Source organism: Tauraco erythrolophus, chromosome 2 (assembly GCF_009769465.1).
Source record: "Tauraco erythrolophus isolate bTauEry1 chromosome 2, bTauEry1.pri, whole genome shotgun sequence".
In the NCBI taxonomy this organism is placed as follows: domain Eukaryota; kingdom Metazoa; phylum Chordata; class Aves; order Musophagiformes; family Musophagidae; genus Tauraco; species Tauraco erythrolophus.
Window position 1 is genome coordinate 60,286,923 of NC_141466.1, and position 21,425 is coordinate 60,308,347.

The window sequence follows — 21,425 nt, forward strand, 5'->3', positions numbered from 1 at the left end:
ATTAACATCTATCAGCATGATTCTCAGAATTTAAATCTCAGTCATCTGTACATTGGATTATTACAGTGCAGCAGTTGAAATTCACAGCCACCGTACTACAAATCACAACAGATGATCAAACATGTTTTTTCTGTTCTTAAACTACAGAAACATTCGCTCTGTGGCACATTCTACATTTAGAACATTTGTTCTAAAGCACACATTTTAAGAACACATGGATAAGAATAAGAACTTTGAACAAACCATCATACTACCGTCATCCTTCCCTAGGGTGAGATACGAACTTTGAAACTCCTGCACAGTGAGGCTACGGCAAAGTAAGAAATTGTGGGTTCAGGGCTGAGTGGCAGTGCTGTGACATAAATTATGCTCCAGAGTGGCTTTTACCTATGCTTTGACAGTGCCACTTCTGACCTCCAAACCTATAGCACTGCTTCTCCCCATTCCGAGTTTTACAGCACTGCAGGTCTGTAATGAGTGAAGAAAATGCATGGAATATCCCTTTACAACACCACCACCTTGCCTTCCATACATCTGCAGTGCTATTGGTTTGAAAAAGGACAGAAGAAAAAAAAAGGGGGGGGGGGGGGGGAAGGAAAAAAACCTCAAACTCACCAAAAATAAATAAAATCATGCCTTTATCATAACTGTGGTGTGTTATAATTCTGTAGTGTTATATTCTTTGCTATTTCTCTAACTTGTATGCTAGTTGAAAATCTACAGTATTTGCTTATTTCAAAACACTACCCACCACATTAAAATACATTATTATATATCCTTATTAGACATAATTTGATAATAATCTATTCTTACTAATGTACAGATGTCCACTGACTGGTGTTCTTCCATATTTTCAAGATCTGCTATTTCTGCATTTGTTGTTCTTATTTTTATCTGAAAAGAAAAAGAAAATCAATATTCCTGACCTTATCTAAAGGGAAAAGTTCACATTTGTTCATTTAAGTCAACAGAGAAAGCAAGATATTTGGTCTTTTAGTTTCAGTAGTGCCTACAAAAGACAGAACTCTTTCCACTTATCAATGGAATCCATTTTTATAAGATATAACTTGTTCTGAAAGTCACATGCACTTTAAATCATTGTTATTATTGTATTTCCATTCAACACAAAAACTGAATAAAAGATATTTTCTTTTTCCTTCAAATATTTATCTTCAGCAATTTGAGTCCACATGCCAGTTTTTTGCTGGTTCTTATTTGTAATTTACTGCATATAACCTTATATAGTATGTATTATGTTACATTGCCTAACTGTAACATCATTGGTCACCACAAATATATATGCTACCTAGGAGAACTGGAAAACAAAGACAGACGACTAATAATTGTAAAATGGTTTATAAAGAAATAAGCATTAAGAAAACTTAGAGGTGAAATATTCAGCTTATTAAATAATGTCCTAAATGATGAAAGCATTCTACAGAAGCAAACAACAAAAGTAAGGATAAACATTTAAAATTATCATCCTCTCAAAATGTATTGCAGAAGCCAAAATGACATAGGGAAAGACTGACCAGTTTCTAAAAATTAACTTTGTACCTATTTTACCTGTAGTTCTTTTTGGCGTCGTCGATGACCATGAAGATGATCTTCATTCTGCCTAATCTCATTTTCAATGGAATATAAATGTATCTGAGCTGCTGTGATCTGTGCCTTTTGTTTTCAATTTCTTTCTCCAAGTGACTTCATAAAAAAAGTGATATCGTGATGTTATATATTACGCAGATATTATTTACTACATGCACACATAGAAATACACAAAATTAAATGCATGACAACAAAAGTAAAAAAAGCACACCCCTACTCAGAAGGAAAAATAAATCTCAAGTTTGTTATGCATTGAATGGTTTGAATGATCAGTGAAGAAACACCAAAGCTCTACAGCAGAACTCATAGTTAATAACCAGCAGACAGCTGTTTGGTGGTCCTAGTTCAATGTGCAGCACATAAACCATTCATGTAATATGAACCATCTGTAACCTCTATCAAACAGGCCAAATGTTTGAAGTAAACAGGGGTGTTACTTCTAAAAATACTACTAGATCTTGAGAGAAAACAAATACTTTAACTAGGACAAAACATTTCCAGTCAGAGAGAAAATACATTAACAGAGATGTGAAAAAAAAATTGTACAGTGTCATACTTTTCCTTCTACAAAGGTGGTCATGTCCAGAGATTTCCATAACTAATTCTTTCAGTTTGTGGTAAAACTATTTGAAATGCAAAACAAAGCTATTTTTTGTTATTATTTATAGATGGCAAAACTTTGATAGATTCATTCTTGCAAAAGAAAAGGAGAAGCTCTACTAATACTACTGAAAAAAAAAATAAAACAACTTAATGCAAGTGTTTAATCCAACTTTTGCTATAGATGCATGAAATGGACTGATTAAGTCTGCTCCCAGAATCAATGTTTAATAAATTGCATATATTATTCCAGATAAATGTGTCATTGCTTTAGGCTAAGTTCTGAAGGGGGGACAGGGAGGTGAGAATATACTTTTCTTTTTTAACTGGCCTACATCAATGCCCCATAGCAATACTGGTAACAAAATGCCTATAACGCTTTTAAAGTTAAGGTAGTCTTCGAGTGAAGTTCATCACATATTGACATGAACAAAGTACAGTTTTAAAACTTTTGAGTTGGCAGAAAGAAATTTTTACCACTCAATTCAGTCTGTCAGCTATCAACACTAAAATTGAAGTATTTACTTAATATGCCTGTAATATAATCTGAGCCTCAAAATAAATGTATTCCATTGTCACCAATTTGCTTTTTAAACTACCATTTTGAAAGTCATGAGAAAAAACCACAACTGAAAAAATAAAATAGTGGAGGGGAGAAGTCAAGTTTATCAGCGACATGTACCATGAGTGAAGTCAAAAGCCTGAGAAAACACAGATGTAAAGCTTGAAACCTGTAGGACCAACTGTGCCAACGTAATTTTGGTTTGAATAATCCAGCTTCCTTTGCAGGAAACTATGGTACCACTGTTCAGGTATTAGATTTTTAAGGAAACTTTTGCTCTTTTTCAGCAACCACAAAATAAAAAGGAAGGTAGCTAGCTTTCCTGGAGTATTCAAAGCCCAGCAAACCCCTAGTTATCGGACAAGATTTACAAGCCACAAGGTTTCTGAAGAATACCTAGGTACAATTCAGGTTTGTAGCTATCATAGAAAAGCATTGAAATAAAGAGGTTTTCCAGAATTCTCAGAAAGGAAGTATAAATCTCAGAAAGAAAATGGAGAGACTGGAGAGCAGTGCACATGCAGGCAGCCAAATATGCAATTCCACTACTCCTGTCAACAAGTGCACTTTTTACAAATACAACATTACAAGACACTAACCTTATTTCTGCTTCAACATCTTTGCTTAGGAACTTGGGTCTGAGGTAATCAGAAGAGTAATACCGTCTTTCAAACACTTGATCACCTTCAGCAGTGAAAGCTTCTCTACAATTTTTGGGGGGCTGATTAAACTGCATTACTTCACGAGCTTTACGGCTACTCTGAAAAATACAATGGCTTTATCATACCAATAAAAAAGCAACCATAAAGATACCAGTTTAAAACTTGTCTAGAAGTTCCCACCCAGAAATAATTTCAATTCCTAACAAAAAATAAGAAACACAGTAATTTAGATTTTTTTCCACATTCTTTCATGTCAAGAATCCGTTTTTGTTAGTTGAGTAAGACATTTATGTTCTCAAAACCCACCCACTTCGTTTAGCTGCCCGTTTCCTTTATTCTGATAATTTCATGTAAGAGCAGGTGGTTGAATACCTGAAAGGGAACTTTTGAACTCTCAAGCACAAGCCTGCTACAGCTACAACTGGTACCTGTCTATCAGTTGCTAGGTGCAACTGGTAGGGGCTGGTTGCAAATTTTGTTAACAGTTGAACTACACGAAACTGACACATCCTGAACCCACCAATAAAGAGATATGAGACAGAGACAGTAGACAGAAGACTCATCACATGCACATGTAGCATTTAGACTGAGAAACTAGACCACTCAGAGGCCCAGAAAGGTGGTGGTGAACATCCCAGAAACAAACAGGCAAGATCCTGGAAACACATGGTGAGAGATCTGTAGAGACAAATCCCAGGGAATGCCCAGGGACCTTGCCCAGTAACAGCCCCAACAGGTTTCTGTGAGCAGCAGCACAGCAGGAACTGATAAGATTTTCTTCTACCTGATCCTCCTGGACCAGCAGTGACCTCCCTGCTGGGGACAGAAGTTGAGGGCTAAGAAGGTCAAGTGTTGCAGGGTGTGGGCAGGCAGGGAAGCAAGCAAGTGTGTGGAAATAAGAGAAAAAGCTCATTCTTAAATAAATCCCAATATCTAAATCCACTATGGGTTGTCAGTTTACTCTGTCTCACCCATGACAGAAAACAGAGTTTGAGGTGGGATACTGACAGTTCACTGAATCCAAGAGGGCCTTACTGGGAGCCTTCCGGTAGAAACATATGTGTGTCCGTACTGCACTGTAACACTGACAATTGATACAGTCAGGGTCTGCCAAGCCATCAGGGTCCTCACCTCTCCTCATAGGGGTAAAAAGGAAAATAAAATAATCTTTCTCTACCTCTTTTTCCCACTACAGACACTGTTAGTCAAAGTATCATATACGCTTCATACAAAGAGAAAATGCTTTTCTTCAAAGACCAATAGGGAGCGTAGAACCTTACTTTAATCAGCAAGATAGTTTCTATACCCCTCACATCAATCAAACAATTGGCAACCACTGCATGATCTATTTCCAGTGCTGTGAGAACCGATGGGAATTCTGGATGATGAACTCCTCTGAAGAAAAGAAAAAAAACACCATTCATAAAGTTCACGTAAGACCTTTAGGAAAAAAATAACAAATAATTCTTTTCAACTAATAATAATTTGAACCATCAAGGCTAAGCAATAAAATTCAAAACATAAAACTAACCTGTGTCTAACATCATAAACTGTATTCTGAAATTTATTTACAATTATTTGAGGTCTAAATCCACGCGGATAATATTTTGCCATCAGCAGCTGAAGAACTCTTTCATCACTATGATTATCACAGCAGAACGCCTGAACTAGGCCCTTCAAACAAGATTCAACAGCCAAGGTCAGCTCAGCATCTTTCGGGTGAATGAAAGCACCTAAATAAACATAAGAGACAATTTTAGGATCTGTGTTCCATAACAGAACATCCAGTAGCGCATTTTTAACACTCAATGTTTTTGTTTTGTTGTCTTTTTTTAAGAGTCTAAAATAAAGCTTTCTCACAAGAAGGAAAAAAAAAAATTAAGAAGTTAACTAAAAGATAAAAAACTTCAGAACAGACAAGCTATTCTGAGAATATAGACACATAATTTCTCTTCCTATAGAAACACCGATACATAATTGGAGGTCTACGTTTTCTTCCAAAATCTTCCACAGGTCACTACAAAATCTTCCACAGGTCACTACTAACTTCCATCAAGGTAACAATTTTAGGGCAGCTCAGCTTAAGATTATCAACAATGTAATGCTTTGAGGGTGAAGTCAGAGGAATAACTACACTGCATATTAAATAAACATGAAAATTTCCATTATATCGTCTGTCTTCAGTAATGTGTTTGCATGTTCTCACCCTGCAGTAAGCATCAAGTAGGTAAGTACTCAGCCTTTACATTGATATCCAGGATATGCTGAAGTCATCACTCCCATTCACAAAATGGAAATAGCAGTTGCTCTCAAGAGTTGATCAAAAAACTGATGAAACCAAACTTTCCAAGAAAATCTCAACTGGTTCTGTCTGAATTGCTCCATGCAAAACATCTCCAGTTTGAAAAGCCCACAAGTCAGTCACTGGACATTCTGAACAAAGTCTGTCCAAGAGTTGGACAGTGCTATCCACCACAGAATAAGCGGCTGAAGTACAGTAGTCTGATGTTTAGAGGGTATGGGGAAGTTGGAGGGGTGCACTGAAGTTTACCATTGTATAAAAACACAATATGCACAGCCTTTCCCTCATCCACTAAGCAGGTCACCTTGTCATAGAAGGAGATCAGATTAGTCAAGCAGGACCTGCCTTTCATACACCCATGCTGACCGGACCTGATCACCTGGTTGCCCTGTATGTGCCACGTGATGGCACTCAAGATGCTCTGCTCCATAACCCTCCCTGGCACTAACATCAGACCGACAGGCTTGTAGTTCCTTGGACCCTCCTTCCAGCCCTTCCTGTAGATGGGAGTCACATTTGCTAACCTCCAGTCAACAGAGACCTCTCCAGTTAGCCACGAATGCTGAAAAATGACGGAAGGTGGCTTGGTTAACGCTTCTGTCAGCTCCTTCAGTACTCTTGGGTGGATCCCATCCGGCCCCATAGACTTATTTGTGTCTAAGTGGTGTAGCAGGTCGCTAATGATTTCCCCTTGGATTATGGGAGCTTCATTCTGCTTTCTGTCCCTGTCTTCCAACTGAGGGGACTGAGTACCCAGAGGACAACTGGTCTTACTATTTAAGACTGAGGCAAAGAAGGCATTAAGCCTCAGCCTTTTCCTCATACTTTGTCACTATGTTTTTCCCAATAAAGGATGATGATTCTCTTTAAGCCTCCTTTTGTTGCTAATGTATTTATAGAAACGTTTTTTGTCTCTTTTGGCAGTAGCCAGATTAAGTTCTAGTTGGGCTTTGGCCTCTCTAATTTTCTCCCTTCATAACCTCATAACACCCTTACAGTGCTCCTGAGTTGCCTACTCCTTCTTCCAAAGGTCACAAACTCTCTTTTTCCTGAGTTCCAGACAAAGCTTTCTGTTCTGCCAGGACAGTGTTCTTCCCCCACTGGCTCATCTTTCAGCACATGGGAACGGTCTGCTCCTGCGCCTTTAGGACTTCCTTCTTGAAGAATGTCCAGCCTTCAGGGACTCCTTTGCCCTTCAGCACTGCCTCCTAAGGGACTCTGTCAACCAGGCTCCTAAACAGGCCAAAGTCTGCCCTCTGGAAGTCCAAGGTAGATAACCTACCAGGATAAAACCCTTAGTCCAGGAAGTACAGAAGACAGACATAGCTGAAGCTCCTTAAAGAACAAATAGTTTTTCTAAAAGGTCATTTGTTACACTAGAAGCCATGCAGTAATTCCCGTGAGGAAGTATGTCTTTTTCAGCAGTCAGTCTTACCTAAAGGTCCGATAGGTTTGTGTTTAAAGTGTCCTTGCCTATAGGCTGTTTCAACTGCTTCAAGAAACGCTGGTATGTGTGGTCCAAATCTTTTCAAAGTATCTGTTTTACTCTCTTTCAGCTCTCTCAACTGTTTCTGCTTGACAGTCAGTGCTTGTGTCGCATCACAGTCTTCTCTCCTAAGAGAACAGAATTTTTTTCAGTATCAACAGCTTATGAAGCCTTCATTTGATTAGTTATAAAGTCTCATTTTTCAAGTACTAATAGGACAGTGCATCAAGACCTCAATGCTCCAATGCACAGCTAGCTAAACACATGCAACAGTATTTCTATAGTTTCAAGAAACATCAGACAAAAAAGCAAGCAAGGAAATTACTACTTTACGACAGTTTTACAAGACATTTTTATTTCTAACAATTTATAATAACTTTCTTATTTTTAATTATATGCTTCATTTTTACTGTCTTCTACAAAGGTCTTCAACAGAAGACAAAGTAACTGTTGGTTACAATACTTGATAAAAGACCTTAAAATTAATACATCAAGTGCAATAATCAGCAATGCTCAAATCTCTTAAGAAAATAAATGACAACTTCACCATAATCTCCTCCAGTAATCATTTTTCAAGTTCAGGTTTCCGAAGCAAAGCCAAAGAGTGCTATGTTTTTCTAGCTTGGGTATGGGCTAAATTGGTACAGAACCACTTGCTTCGAAGTCTCTATAAATTTGCCTTTAACTACAGATACAATAATTATCCCTAAGTGTATCTACTTCCTTATATCGTTACATCTTGTAACATCGTATCAGGATGTATTAGTGTATTAAATAACACGAAAAAATTTAAATCATGGGCTACCTGTAGGATGATAAGAGATTAAGGGGCATATGGTGGAAGGAAGAAAGAAGAGCATTAAACTGACAGTATGGATTTATACCAGGTTTTAAATTAGTAATACCTTTCACCTTTAATGACAAAACAGTTTTCTTAATTTTCCAAAAGTTTCTAAATTAAGTCATGTTATGCCAAAGACAAAAGTTTAGCAATTTCTATGATAAACTAGGAAAAAAAAGAAAAAAGAAATTGAAGCATAATACCTCAGGGAACGCAGGTACATAGGAAAGGACCTCTTATAATTTGAAACAAATAAAACAGCCACATTCAAAAAGCATAACTCACCTAAGTCTACCATGTTCTTCCTTACACTTATATATAGCCTGCTGAAACTGATTCACCTGTTGACCAATCATTACTTCTTCATCATGGAATGCCTTTAACAGTTCCCTTAAGTGTGCGATTTTCCTTTGTTTTTCTAGTTTTTCTGGCTCTGAAACCTGGTTAGCACTAGAAAAGATCATACTTCAGTAATTTAAAACCACACTGATGATTTATAAGTGATATGAACTTTGTTTTATTACCTGTGCCATACAAAAGATTTATGCATCAGAAAGTTATAATTAAGATTATACGCATTTACAAGATCTACAAAGCATAAACAGCTTTTTTTTTATTTATTTGTAATCACACATAACTCTCCTCAGTTACGTTCTTACTGCATTTAAAGTATATTTGGTTTGCAACACCATGGAAACTAGAAAATGTATATTATCACCAACAAAAAAGAAAAGTTTTTTCCTGCCCAACTACCTCATCACCTTCTAGTCAAAATCTTGGTACGCAAAGAGGCAAGATCAGAAATATTTGAACATTTAACTAAACATTTAACCTGCTAACGTTTAAATAAGTATTTTCTGTTACTGCAGATTTTCTCATTACTGAGAAGAGCTCACTCCCTGCATACCTATACCATAATAAACATACACTGTAATCACTGTATCTTTATCTACCTTCTTTTCAGTTCTTCAATGCGTTTACGTAGCTGTTCATCATCTTTTCCCAGACGTTTTAACTCGGTGTTGAAACGATTGTAAAGTACCTATGAAGGAAATAGGATACAGTAGTTAAATAAATAGAAGCAAGAAGTAATTTCAAAATGAACTACTGTTTTGAGTAAACAAACGTTGAACTGCATCAAAATAGACAAACCTAAGTTGAATTTCAAGAACGTGAAATGAGTAACACAGTTAACTTGAACCATATTTCTTTTGACCTAAGCTTAACACCCGTGTAAAGATATAAACCCCATGGCCCCTGAACAGAAAATACTTGCAAGTCAGGCAGCAAATTGCACCTATTTTGAACTGCACTATGGATTCAGGAAGCCTAGACACAGATGGAGAAAGGACATACGGGTAGAGCATGGGCAAGATTAAAGTTTTAAATTGGTATGAACTTTAAAAGTTCTTTTTGCCTACCTCAGCTTCATTGACCGCTTTTCTTCTTGCCTGCACATCAGCCTTCAAAGAAATACACTGAGGATGCAAGGCTTGTGCTTCTTCGTTTATTTTCATTAATTTGTCTTGTATTGTTTTGTATTTTCCTTCTGCTTCATTCACTTTTACCTTTGGTGCAAAAAGAGAATGATATATCAGTAGTAATGAAGCAAAGTTTTCTTCAAAACCTCTTAGTGCTACAGAAGACGTCTCTGAAAAGAATCCATCCAATAATTTTCATTTGCTTTTTTTTGTTAAATAAAATAAAGCAAGTAATTGCCACTATGGATATGCTAAGATGAAAATTAATAAAGGGACATACTCAGGAAACCAACAGACTACCAAATCTGTGAAGTAAACAGCAGCCTTCTTTTCTAACTCACGGTTTACTCAAACACAGGACTCAATACAATAAGGCCAAGTACCACAATATGGAAAGATGTGGATGCAGTATCTGGAGAACGTTCCTTCAACACTACAGAGACATGTTTGGCCATAAAGTAAGACCACCTCATTTGTAAAACAAATACATATTACTTTTTTTTTAAATTAAATAAACCACCACAAATTAAAAAGGAGTGCCAAATCAGAAAGTTTGGAGATGGAGTTTTAGTAGACTGAAGAGTTCAAAATAATGATGCCTACTGTTTCTCTGCAAAAGACGCATTTCCTATGTGAATCAATGTTTGGCAAAATTATTCTTTCTTGCTACCTATGTAGGTCTTAAGTACCATCCAAAGAGTCTGTTAAATTTCCAGATACCTCTTGAAATCAGACACTGATCTTTTCTACAGGCAATGATACCCAAGAAAACCTGCATGACAGATCTCTGAAAGATGCTCCAGCATTACAGAAATAGGCATCAAGTAAGTACTTGCAACAATAAAAGTTAAAATTACTGTTCACTGGTATATGCAATGCTAGTCATCTCAAATTCTCAGTCAAAACAACAAAACCACTACCTGAAACAAAAGTATCAGCATGAAAACCACACACATCCCCCTCTACTAAACAACAGAAAACAATATGTCCTAATATTATTACCCAATGAAACGTGGAACGCAAACGTTGCTGTTAAGTTTTAGACCGCTAAAAAGATGTATGAATGGGATTGTTCTTAGCTGCTTGTGAAAAGCTAAGCTGGCCAGTTTCGATAACTTACAAGCTAAAGGACAATCCTAGTTTAAATATTACTTTTATTCCTGAGTCAAGAAGCCAAAACTAGAGTGACATATGGTTTAAAACCATATATGTACCCGACATTCTTCTAGCTTCCGAACAAACTTCTCTGTATTTCCTTCTTCAGCTCTGATGCCTTCTTTGATCGGCTGTATTTCTTTCTCCATCTCACCCACCTAAATAGAAGCATATATCAGTATATACCACAATGTCCGCAGCTCATTGGGAATATTTTAAAGTACATTTCATATGAGGAAAGATATTTTAACAAGGCATTTACCACTGCCCACGCCATTTTATGTTTCAAATCTTCAAGAAGATTTCGCATGTCATTCAGACACCCAATGCTTTTGTAACATTCCTTTTTTTCACCATAAAGCCGCTTAAGTTCTTGAAGACGCTTAAAAACAAAAAAAAAGGTTCAATCACGAGTGCAAAAAGTTACGATATAATATAAAATCTTGGAAAGATTTACTTTTTTAAATTTAATGTCATTGAGACCTAATCAAATCAAAACTAATAATTACTTTTACATACCTCTACGCCTTGTTCTAGCTGAATGCATGTATTTTCTTTAGTTTTCATAATAGATGAATAATCTTCTTTCATTTGTTCCAGCTGAGTTGCCTTCATAAAAAACTAAAATGGAATAAAGACACAGATGTCAGATTCAGCAGCTTATCTAAGTGAATTTTAAATAATTACCATAGAAAGACCACTCATCTCAACCTCTATGCATGCTGAACGATACCCAAAGTAAAATAACTGGTGGGATATTTCCGAATAATGAACTAACGCAGCAGTGTCCTAATCTTTTTTTAAATTTATCGATGTCTTTAGAGAAAAGACGCTTCAAAAAACTTGTTTTTTGCAAGTGGATGACTGCTACAATCACACAGTGCACTGGGTCTGGCTGGGATGGAGTTATGTTTCTTCACGGCAACTGTTACGGTGCTGTGTTTCAGATGTGTGACCAACAATGCTGACAACACACTGATGTTTTAGCTGTGGCTGAACAGTGTTTGTAGAGCATCAAGGTCTCTTGCTTCTCACCCTGCCCTCCCAGTGAATAGGGGAGTTCACAACCATCTTTTGCTCAGGAACTGGCTGGGCATCGTTCTACCCATAGGAGGTGGTGAATGACTGCCTTTGCATCTCGTTTTGGTTTGCTTTCTTTCTCTCTTCTTTCGGCTCTTCCTTTAAACAATTCTCTCAACCCACACATTTTCTTACTTTTACTCTTCTTTTCTTCTTCCCCAATCCCAAGCAAGGGGCAGCAGGGAAGCGAAGCGAGCAAGAGGCTGTGTGGTGCTTAGCTGCTTACCTGAGTTAAGCGACAACAAGCCATTAAAATTAAGAATCCTGATTTTTTTTTTTCTCCTTCAAATGTCATCTCTAAAAATTTGAAATCAGTATTTTAATGTTTAATCAAAATGTTAAATGATTTTTCTTACCTTGTACTTGTCACCTTCATTTTTGGACTGTAAAAAGTGCTTACTCATCTCTTGGGTTAAAACAGACACAGGATTATCTACCTGTAAAAACAAATTACTTTTATTTTAAGTAAAGAAGTTCTCATGTAACTGCACATACATGAAAGTGAACAAACCATCTCCCTGCTCCATCCCCAGCAATTCAGTAATAAGCTGAGAGAAGCACATCCAGAAATTAAGATTTCTATTCCTCTCACTTCTTTTTTTAAAAAACAAAACAAAACAAAAAAATAATCCATCAAGTACAAATTAGAACCACAACAAGGACATCTAGGGAACTGTTTCCAGGAGGATAACTGACTTCTAGAAAGACAGTGCCTGTTTTTTCCATTTATCTAACAAGGTCAGCATTAGAAATTTAATTTCTCAGTATTTAATTGATCAAAGTATTGCATTAAATGCAATGAATTGCCCCATATATTCTTATAGAAGTTTCCACAAAATAAAATCAATAAGTACTAGCAGAAGCTTATATTACTTGAAAGGCTGAATATGTTGAATATTTTAAATGTCACGTGCACTTCCTGATCTTTCCTTAATCACTTAAGCAGCAAAAACACACGCAAATTTCTGCAACAGCAAAAACTGAAATAATAAGCAGGAAAAAAAAAAAAATCCGTGTATGAAAGAAACTTACATGTGCTAAGACTTTCATTAACAGGTTACATGACACATGGCTCACAGATGACAGCAAATACTTATCTGTCTGGGACAGAATTCTGTTCTGCACTGTATGAGGTATAAATTTCAATTTTCTTTTGCCATTGCATTTGATCTTTAAAGAACACTGAGGAGGTGAACCCCTCTCATTTAACAAAATGGAATGCTGCTTTTTAATTCAAGAATTATAACATCACATGGCGATGTTTTAAAGTGAACAGAATTTAAACTCTATTAACAATTACCTGTATATTAAAGTGATCCAGTATTCCTATGAGTTCCTCTTTCTTTGAGGAAATTACGGTCCCTAGTAGTAAAAAAAGAAAGGAAATGTACCAATAGGTCCAAAGTAAAGAGACATACAACGCCCTAGTCTTTCGTTCAATCTAGTGGTTCTTAGTAAATGTACAAAATGAGATTAGTGTTTTTGTAACACAGGCTTAGGCCTAAATGAGAAACATTGGTTAAGTTTTTTAATTTTTCTGATATATTTGCATTTTTCAAGAAAGACTTTAATGTCTCTCCTTGCCTCATAAACCCTTTGTGACAGAATTTAGGTAAATCGTCAAATTCAACAAAAACTCGAAAAGACTAAACACTACTTCAGCTTCATCGCACAAACAGATTTTCATAAAGACAAATGCTGTATGACCTCACATCATGCAGAACCTGACACAACTACTTTTGAAACGCTAAAATATTCTTAGTCTACAGTAAACACAAAAAAATGGACTTCATCATCCTTAAGCAATGAAGGAAATGAGAAATATCATCTTTTACTAACATCAAGGCATTTAAAACAATGAAAACATTTAGAGAGCTTCTAAGACTGAGAACAAAACAAACTACCACCAACCAGATTTGCTTTTCAGTCTGTAACTTCTGTTTCCATCCAGACTGATGTGCTGATTCACAATAATAGAGCTACCATACGCTTCCGGTTTAAACGCATCTCTACCTTGGTTTCGCAAAGTTATGGATATATCTGCAGAACTGAAAAATAAAAACAATAGAAAAAAACAACTGAAATTAGTTTCAAATCTAAAAAAAAAAATTTAAAAAAATCAGAATATTCTAATTTTCCACAAAAATTGCTGTGTCTTTTACAGGTCAGAACTGGAAGTCAGTCGTAGTACCAATCAGAATAAGATACATTTATGTTATTTGAGCTGAAACACCGTTGGAGACACATGGCCAGAAAGTCTGCCATACACTGACCTGTTTGCAACTTCTGTGCTTCAGGTCAATGACGATCCAAAAGTAAATCATTGTGAGAGCAGCTTTTCCCCACCTTCCCTTGCCATCTGAGTGCCCTCATCTTTAGATTGCAGAATCAAGTTGCTTTCTGATTGTTCTCCTGTCCCCAAACTGGCTTTTGTGTAACACAGTTGTTTAGCTTCTGCAGTCATCCCTAACCAAAGTAATTTGTAGCAGAATGCTTGAGGCATTCTTCTAGGAAAGATGTGGTTTGAGTTCTGAATTCATATTTTCTGTTTCCCAAGTGAATGCTGAAACATATGCAGGACATATCCCTATCTTCAGAGACAATGGTATGCTACTGGTAAACTACTGGTAAAATTTCTAATCTGTTTCTTGTTTGTGGTTTTGAGGTGATCGGCTAACCTGAATTACAAACACTAAGCAACATGTTCAACCTTAAAACTAAAAAAGTTCTACTTACGTCTCTCCATCTCGTACAAACATTTTTAATGAGGAACCTCTATTAGTTGCAGTGGCTTTTCCACCAAGTCCAACAATAAGAGCAGTTAATACAGAACTTTTTCCACCTGTAGTAAAAGCATTGAACTTTTTTTAAAAAGAAGTTCTTGTAACTCTTTATGCAGTCTACCTATGTTACAGATTTTTGACTGCTTATGTACTCATGCACTTAAAGTCCAAATTCTGTCTTTATTGAACAAACATACAAAATCACATTAAACATCTGCCACTTCCACTGTTCTCGCTAAACAAAAAAAGCATGCTGAGCCAAACTTCTGTTACTTCTATTCAGCAATTTGCATTCAACAAGATGTCCTATCTCAGAAGGAAAAATCCTCCCCTTCCTTAAAAGCATACGGAAAACACGTATACCACAAAAGAAATGAAACACACATTACCATTTATGCAACTATCTGAAAGGTTTTAAGCTCTCTTTCAAAATTTAACTTTTTTAATTCTCTCTCCAAAAGAAGTGAATTTGCATAAAGAAGTATCACTTGCTTCTCCTACAACAGTTTCCACATTACATATGCTTGGACAATTACTATGCATTTAAGAACGAACATACGAGTACATTTAGTTTAAACATAAAATTATGTGTGATTTAGCTATGAAAAGATTTATATTCACATTATCTTTTGCAAATCTCCGAATTTTAGACCTAAATTTTTCACCAGCTTTCAACTCCTAAGGTAGACCTGCGTGGTTCCCAAGTCCAAAAGTTAATTTGTCTCCATTGCTGAAAGATGGCTAACAATTCTTTTTCAAATAAAAATTACATCTTCTAAATTATTAACAAAAGTGTTATTTGACAAAGAAATGATGCAATTAATACTTACTTCCATTGCTTCCAACAACAAAATTGAGATTTGACCCAAACTGAAAAGGCCCCAACATTGAATGGCACATGAAGTTCTTCAGCTGGATACTTTCAATTATCCCAACTTCCCCTACAGTCTAAAGAATTAACAATTAAAACTCATGTTATGAATGCATTTTAATGAGATAGTTTCTCTATTTTAAACATAATAAGAATTTAAATGACAGAATGATATAAAACATCAATGGTCACAAGCTACAAGGAAATCAGACAGGTTTCATGACACAATGAAAAGCTGTTTGCTACAGAGCAGTTACGTAATAAAATAGAAAGGAAAACAATCACCAAAGCTGATCACTGACTCATAGTAACTTTCAGTTCTACCCACAACTAACTTACAATTAATACAACATAAAATATTAAGATCATAGATTCTACACAGTTGTCAGAGCAGTAATAAAAAGCATCACAGAAAGACTTTTTTACTTGAATACAAACATTTGTGAGAATTAGCACAGCTTAGAAAGAGGGAAATTAAACTAGATCAGGAAGGGGGAAATGAAACTAAAAGTGGGATGGTCCATTGTTAAACTGGTGAAGTACTGTTTTGACAGGAAACTTTAGTTTTATTGCCAGTGCTTCAGAAAAGCAATGTTTTCTAAGAAAGCAAGGTCTTCAGGGAAAATAAACAAGCAATGACGCCAAACAGCTGCTGTTTGGGAAAATGAAGTGAGGAACAATACTTCTTTGCACCAAAAATCAACCACGGTGTCTTATAGAACAGAACAATTTCAGTTGGAAGAGACCGACAACGATCATCTAGTCCAACTGCCTGACCGCTCCAGGGCTTGTCAAGTTAAAACATGTTTTTAGGGGCATTGTCCCAATGACTCTTAAACACTGACAGGCTTGAGGCATCAACCACCTCTCTAGAAAACCTGTTCCAGTGTTTGACCACCCTTTCAGTAAAGAAATGCCAGTCCAAATACACAAGACAGTGTAACACAGAAGACCGTATTTGCAATCTCAGAAATTATTTTTTAAAAAAATCTTCCATCAAATTAGAATTCAAATGTAACGGAAAAGCAGAAAAAATGGCACTTCTGTTTTCAAGACTAACTTCCATCAAAAGACACATTTCAAACAGTAGATTTTTTTTAGACATTTGAACGTGTCAGCAATGCAAAACAAACAAGTATTTAGTGCTTCTTTTAGTAAATAATTTGTTCTCTAAATATTTTATCTGATTTTACTACAACAATAAACCAAATATACCACACTTCTATCAAACAAAATCTGTTTCCTTTATTTGGTTATTTGACAACTTCAATAGTATTCATTCTATAAAACCAGAATCCTATTATTTTATGATCAACTGCTATAACTAGATAATCTAAAATAACTAAGGTAAGAACAAACTCATGCAGAAGTCCTCATCACAGATATAACCTCTAGTTTCTTTTATATTGCTTCCACTGAAGCCTACATGCAAGACATTTATTCCAAAATCAACCAAAGGCACAGAACTTCTTTATATCAACTTTTCCTTATATCTTCCCCCTACGACTTTTTAAACAACCTACCGACAGTAAAGAGAAATTACTCTCAGCGGACGACTGTGAATTTTCTTCCTCATTGGACTCATCACTATGTTCATCTGTGTATTCTTGTCTCTTCCTTTTATGGGATCCAGGCTTTGAAATACTTTCTTCCTTTCTCTTACCCATGAGTACTGAAAAATGAAAGTATTGAAAGATTGTAGGTTTCAGTCTTCTATATGAAAACATACCTACAGATGATAGCACAGACATACCGATTTATTTACGTTGGTAAAAGAAATACTATCACAGCAAATGTTGAAACAAATACTTCTTCAGAACAGAAATCTCAGTGAATTTAAGCCTAAGCTTACTATGACAAAGTTGTATTTGAACAAAAGAAACACAACTTCATTATTCCAACCAAGCTGAATTTGTTTGTTGATTAACAACAAAATCAACCTTGATTCTCTTTTCCTTGGTACATTAGACTTTGCGATACTTCCTGGAACTTCTTTTGGTGAGTAATGGAGTTGAAGATTAAGTTGTAAAAAGTACATAACTATTAGAGTATGATCAGCAGCATGAATGCAGGTTTGATTAATGCGAGCTGTGCAGACAAAAGAAAATGTATTAGTTACATGTGGTTGACAAGTGTCTAGAAAATTAATATGCAAAACATATAAAAGAAGAATAAAGGAAAATTTAGATTCATAGCATTGCTCCTGTGCTGTCTCTTGCGCAAAGCCACTCTGTTTTTGTGAGGCAGGGTAATGTGACGACAGTAAACAAAATGCTGTTATTTTACTGATAAAGGACAACAATTCTCTATATAGAGAATATATGCATATATTTCCTCTACAAATGAATGAATCACACACAGACTTCTTGCACTAATATGACTGGTCAGAAACAAATCTTGCAAATTAGTAAGGTCTACTAAAGCCACATAAAACTGAAACAGCAGGATTCAAGATCAGTCAAAATCTCGCATTCCCTGTAACTGTAACTTTAGGGCATTGTTTTTATGCCCCCAAAAGTACATATTACATTCTTCATACCTAGAGTTCCAAAGTACTACACAAAACATGGAAGCCTGCATACTTTTGCCAAAAGAGAAGTAAGGTGTTGTTTATACAAAGGCAATGCACACTCTTTTTATTTGCCAGGAGTTAAGTCACCTACTGGTAAGCGTCCAAAACAGGCTAACACTGGCATCAGCTGCCTAGGTTTCTGATGTCAAAAGTTTCTGAAATAGAGTATATTCTCCTACTCTGACAACTTTGTTTACTAGAATTTAATCTAGAGCTCCCTTCTAGGAAAGATGGCAATGAACTTAAATGCATCTCACTATTTCAAGCAAAATTCAGAGACATTGAATATAATTAATATCCACAGCTATAGAAAGATTACTGGAAGACACATGGTCTAAGAGTAGGCTGAATTAATTTATAAAAATAATATAATTTTTAAAAATAAAAAACAGTGGAGTGCAGGAAAGGAAAGAAAGACCAGCATTAGAGACATTGCATGTCCCAAGTTGATATCATGTGTCATGGTTTGAGATCAAATTGACTGTGTGGAGACTAAATACACCAGAACACTTCTAGTCACAGATATATTTAACGAGTGACCACTTCCTTGTCTCACAGGACAGATGGGACAATCCAGGATAGAAGGCAAGTAGATCAGCCCAACAGTTCCTAACATGATCTCCTGTGTCCTACAGGGGAGAGGACGTGGTCCATGAGAAAGCAACGCACAGCCTCAGGGCCCCATGGGCACCCCTCGCATTCTATGGTTCTATGAAATAAAGACTGTTAAATTGTAACTTTAGTCCTAAGCACTTGAGTTGCAATGGAGAAGAGCGGTCTCTCCTCCCTCTGCCTCTTCTGTCTCATCCCCCTGAGTTCAAGCAGCTCCTTCCACAGCAAAATAATAAACCATCTCAGCAGTGGAGTGCCATATATTTTTATGGGCTATCTGAGCCAGATGTCCCATGTTAGACTACATGACTCTGACATTCATGACTCTCATCCAAATACACCCACAGCCACTGCATAGAGTCTAAACCATCCCATCTGGACACTGGAAAAGCACTGCCTGACAAACAGCAGCACAGAAGGTAGCTCCACCTCCGCTATGGGGAGGCACAAAGGAAAGAGGGGGCACGAATCCCCCCTGCTCGCACCTCCCATCCCACAGTTATCTCTTGCTTGGCCCAACACCTTCTCCGGATGATGTGGAACAGAATCATATGGTTTGGGTTGGAAGAGACCTTAACGATCTCGTTCCAACCCCGCTGCCATGGTCAGGGACACCCTCCACTACACCAGGTTGCTCAAAGCCTCATCCAGCCCGGCCTTGTACACTTCCAGGGATAGGGCATCCATAACTTCTCTGAGCAACCTGTTCCAGCGCCTCACCACTCTCAGAATGAAAAATTTCTTCCTTAGACTTAATCTAAATCTACCCTCTTCCACTCACCCCCTAGAGACGCAACATGGATCCCTTCGGAGATGGGAAGCCCGGGCGGCAGCCGCTCCCCGGTCCTTACCCGCTCGCCCCGTGCCTCGGGGCCGGGCCCCCGGTGGGGAGCCCTGGCACCAGGCAGGGCGGTCGTGCCGGGCAGCGGGCGACAAAGGCCGGCCCTGACCTCCACCGCGCCCCGGCAAAACCCCCTGCGAGAACCACCCCGGCGCGGGCGGGACCAGCTCGGCGGGACGCGGGGCTCCCTGCCCGGCTCGGCGCAGCGCTATCGTGACACAGCGCGCCGGGGCGGGGGCAGACGACGCCGCTGCCCTGCGACCGACCGACCGACCGACCTCCCCTCCTCCCAGCCGCCCCCCACTCCCGGAGCCGCCAGAGCACCCCGCCGCGCACGGGCCGCCCGCCCCTCACCCTACCTCTCCTCAGCGCCGCTGAGGGCCGTTAACGGGCAGGGCCGTTACAACCGCCACCAGCTCAGACCCCGGGAAAGCCCCGAGCCCCGCGCGGCGGGCACTCACGCCAGGGCGCGGCGCGGGATTCCCGGCGCGACGGAAGCGCCGCCGCACAGCACAGCACACCGCGGCGCGGCGCCTGCGCGCTCCCGCCCCTTGCCCCGAGGGGGCCGTTTCCGCGAGCCCGCCATTTTCGACAGGGCGGAGCTATCACCGGAGCGGCATCCGGCGCGACTGAGTGCGGCGTGGGTGAGCGGCTCCGGGGGATTTTTATCCCCTTCTCTTTCTCTTGTGAGAGGGCTCCGGGAGGCAGCGGCTGGGCCTGCTCGCGTCTCCCTGAGGCTCTTGAGGCTTACACCGGGATGTAAGTTTCTACTAATAGTTGGCTAGAGGCCGGCTCCCGCCTTATTCGGCCGCGCTTTCTGCCTCCCGCCGCCTTGCAGCCGGCTGAGCCGCCTTCGCTGAGGAGGCGTCGGGTGTTTTGGGGGCTCCGCGGGCGTTTTCCCGCGGGCGGGAAGAGGGGAGCGCTGCGAGAGAAGAGGCCTCCGGGGCGTTAGGCTGCGGTCCTGTCAGCGGGCAGGGAGAGCGCTCCCGAACGCCGTTCGTCTCGTAGCGGGTCAGGGAAGCGTGTTTCTGCGCAGTGCGCTGTTATCTGCAGCTCGCATCAAGGCGGGAAGGTTGGATGCTTACGCTCAAGATGCCTGCGCGCCCTGTCGTTTCGCTTCCAGGCAACTTCTCGGGATTGTTTTTGTTTTTTTTTGGGGGGGGGGGGGGGGGTGGGGAGAGTAAACAAACAAACAAAAACCAAACAAAAAAAACCAACGTAGGAGGTTGAGGAGGAATCCGAATGCAGAATCGTGACACTGCTGTGCTTCAGGTGCGCGGGTTCGTTGGCAAAGCTGTGCCAGGTGCTAGGGAAGGGCAGCGGTGCGGAGAGGGAGAGTTGTGAAAAACGCGTCGTGGGCTTTCGCCTCTGGGTCAGACATAAAGTGTATGCTTGGCAAGTTACCTTGGCAGTCAGTGAAAGCATGTCTGTATCGATTAAACTTCAGCATTAAATGTTTTCTGTAGTTGTTTTCGAGTAACTGGCTTACTTTTCTGGCTGTGTGAAGAAACTTTGTAGAGTAGAGTGTAGCCTTAAAATACAATTTATAAAAGCAATTTAGCTATAGCCCGTACTGGTCCAATGAGAAATTGAGAAGGTTTTGTGTGGATTTTTTAAGTTTATATTTCCTGTGAATGATCTTACAATAGCATGGTGTCTTCAGTGATTTGCAAGTATATGAAAAAAATGAGGTTTAGTCTCCCTTCTTTGGGAGTTACTATCTTACTAAGAAGACTGGAGGCTTGTGATGAATGAAGCTCCTCAATAGGCAGATCACACCTATTAATAGTAGTAGATCTGTTCGTATACAGGATCCAGATCTAAATATTTTACAGAATACACTCAAAAAAAGGAAAGACTGATAGGTCTCACAGGCTTTTGTAATTCAACCTTAGATATATATTCGATGAGGGTAGGGAAAACTTCTGTCCTAAAATAACAGTTCTTTGTTATAATGAAAAGAAAGTGGATT

At 38.6% G+C, this 21,425-nt stretch overlaps 1 protein-coding gene across 1 annotated transcript; it reads right to left on the bottom strand.

Moving 5' to 3' along the window:
- Positions 1 to 858: 858 nt before the first annotated feature.
- Positions 859 to 19,880, bottom strand: SMC6 (structural maintenance of chromosomes 6). Its single transcript, XM_086608402.1, has 19 exons — positions 19,813 to 19,880; positions 16,972 to 17,100; positions 15,388 to 15,492; positions 14,511 to 14,616; positions 13,686 to 13,822; positions 13,075 to 13,136; positions 12,131 to 12,211; positions 11,214 to 11,315; positions 10,957 to 11,076; positions 10,754 to 10,852; positions 9,480 to 9,626; positions 9,012 to 9,100; positions 8,344 to 8,508; positions 7,167 to 7,345; positions 4,961 to 5,162; positions 4,710 to 4,824; positions 3,367 to 3,527; positions 1,567 to 1,701; positions 859 to 894 (listed from the first exon to the last, which is right to left on the bottom strand). Exons 2-19 carry the CDS (start codon positions 17,093 to 17,095, stop codon positions 891 to 893), a joined length of 2,133 nt encoding a protein of 710 aa, XP_086464528.1. The 5' UTR covers positions 17,096 to 17,100; positions 19,813 to 19,880; the 3' UTR covers positions 859 to 890.
- Between the last annotated feature and the right edge of the window lie 1,545 nt (positions 19,881 to 21,425).

Coding starts and splice junctions, on each gene's coding strand:
- SMC6 (XM_086608402.1), bottom strand. CDS start 17,095: ATGGGTAAGAGAAAGGAAGAAAGTATTTCAAAGCCTGGATCCCATAAA. Junction 12,212..13,074: donor TGGATCACTTTAATATACAG/GTAATTGTTAAT, acceptor TTGTTTTTACAG/GTAGATAATCCTGTGTCTGT. Junction 9,101..9,479: donor AAGCGGTCAATGAAGCTGAG/GTAGGCAAAAAG, acceptor TTTCCTTCATAG/GTACTTTACAATCGTTTCAA.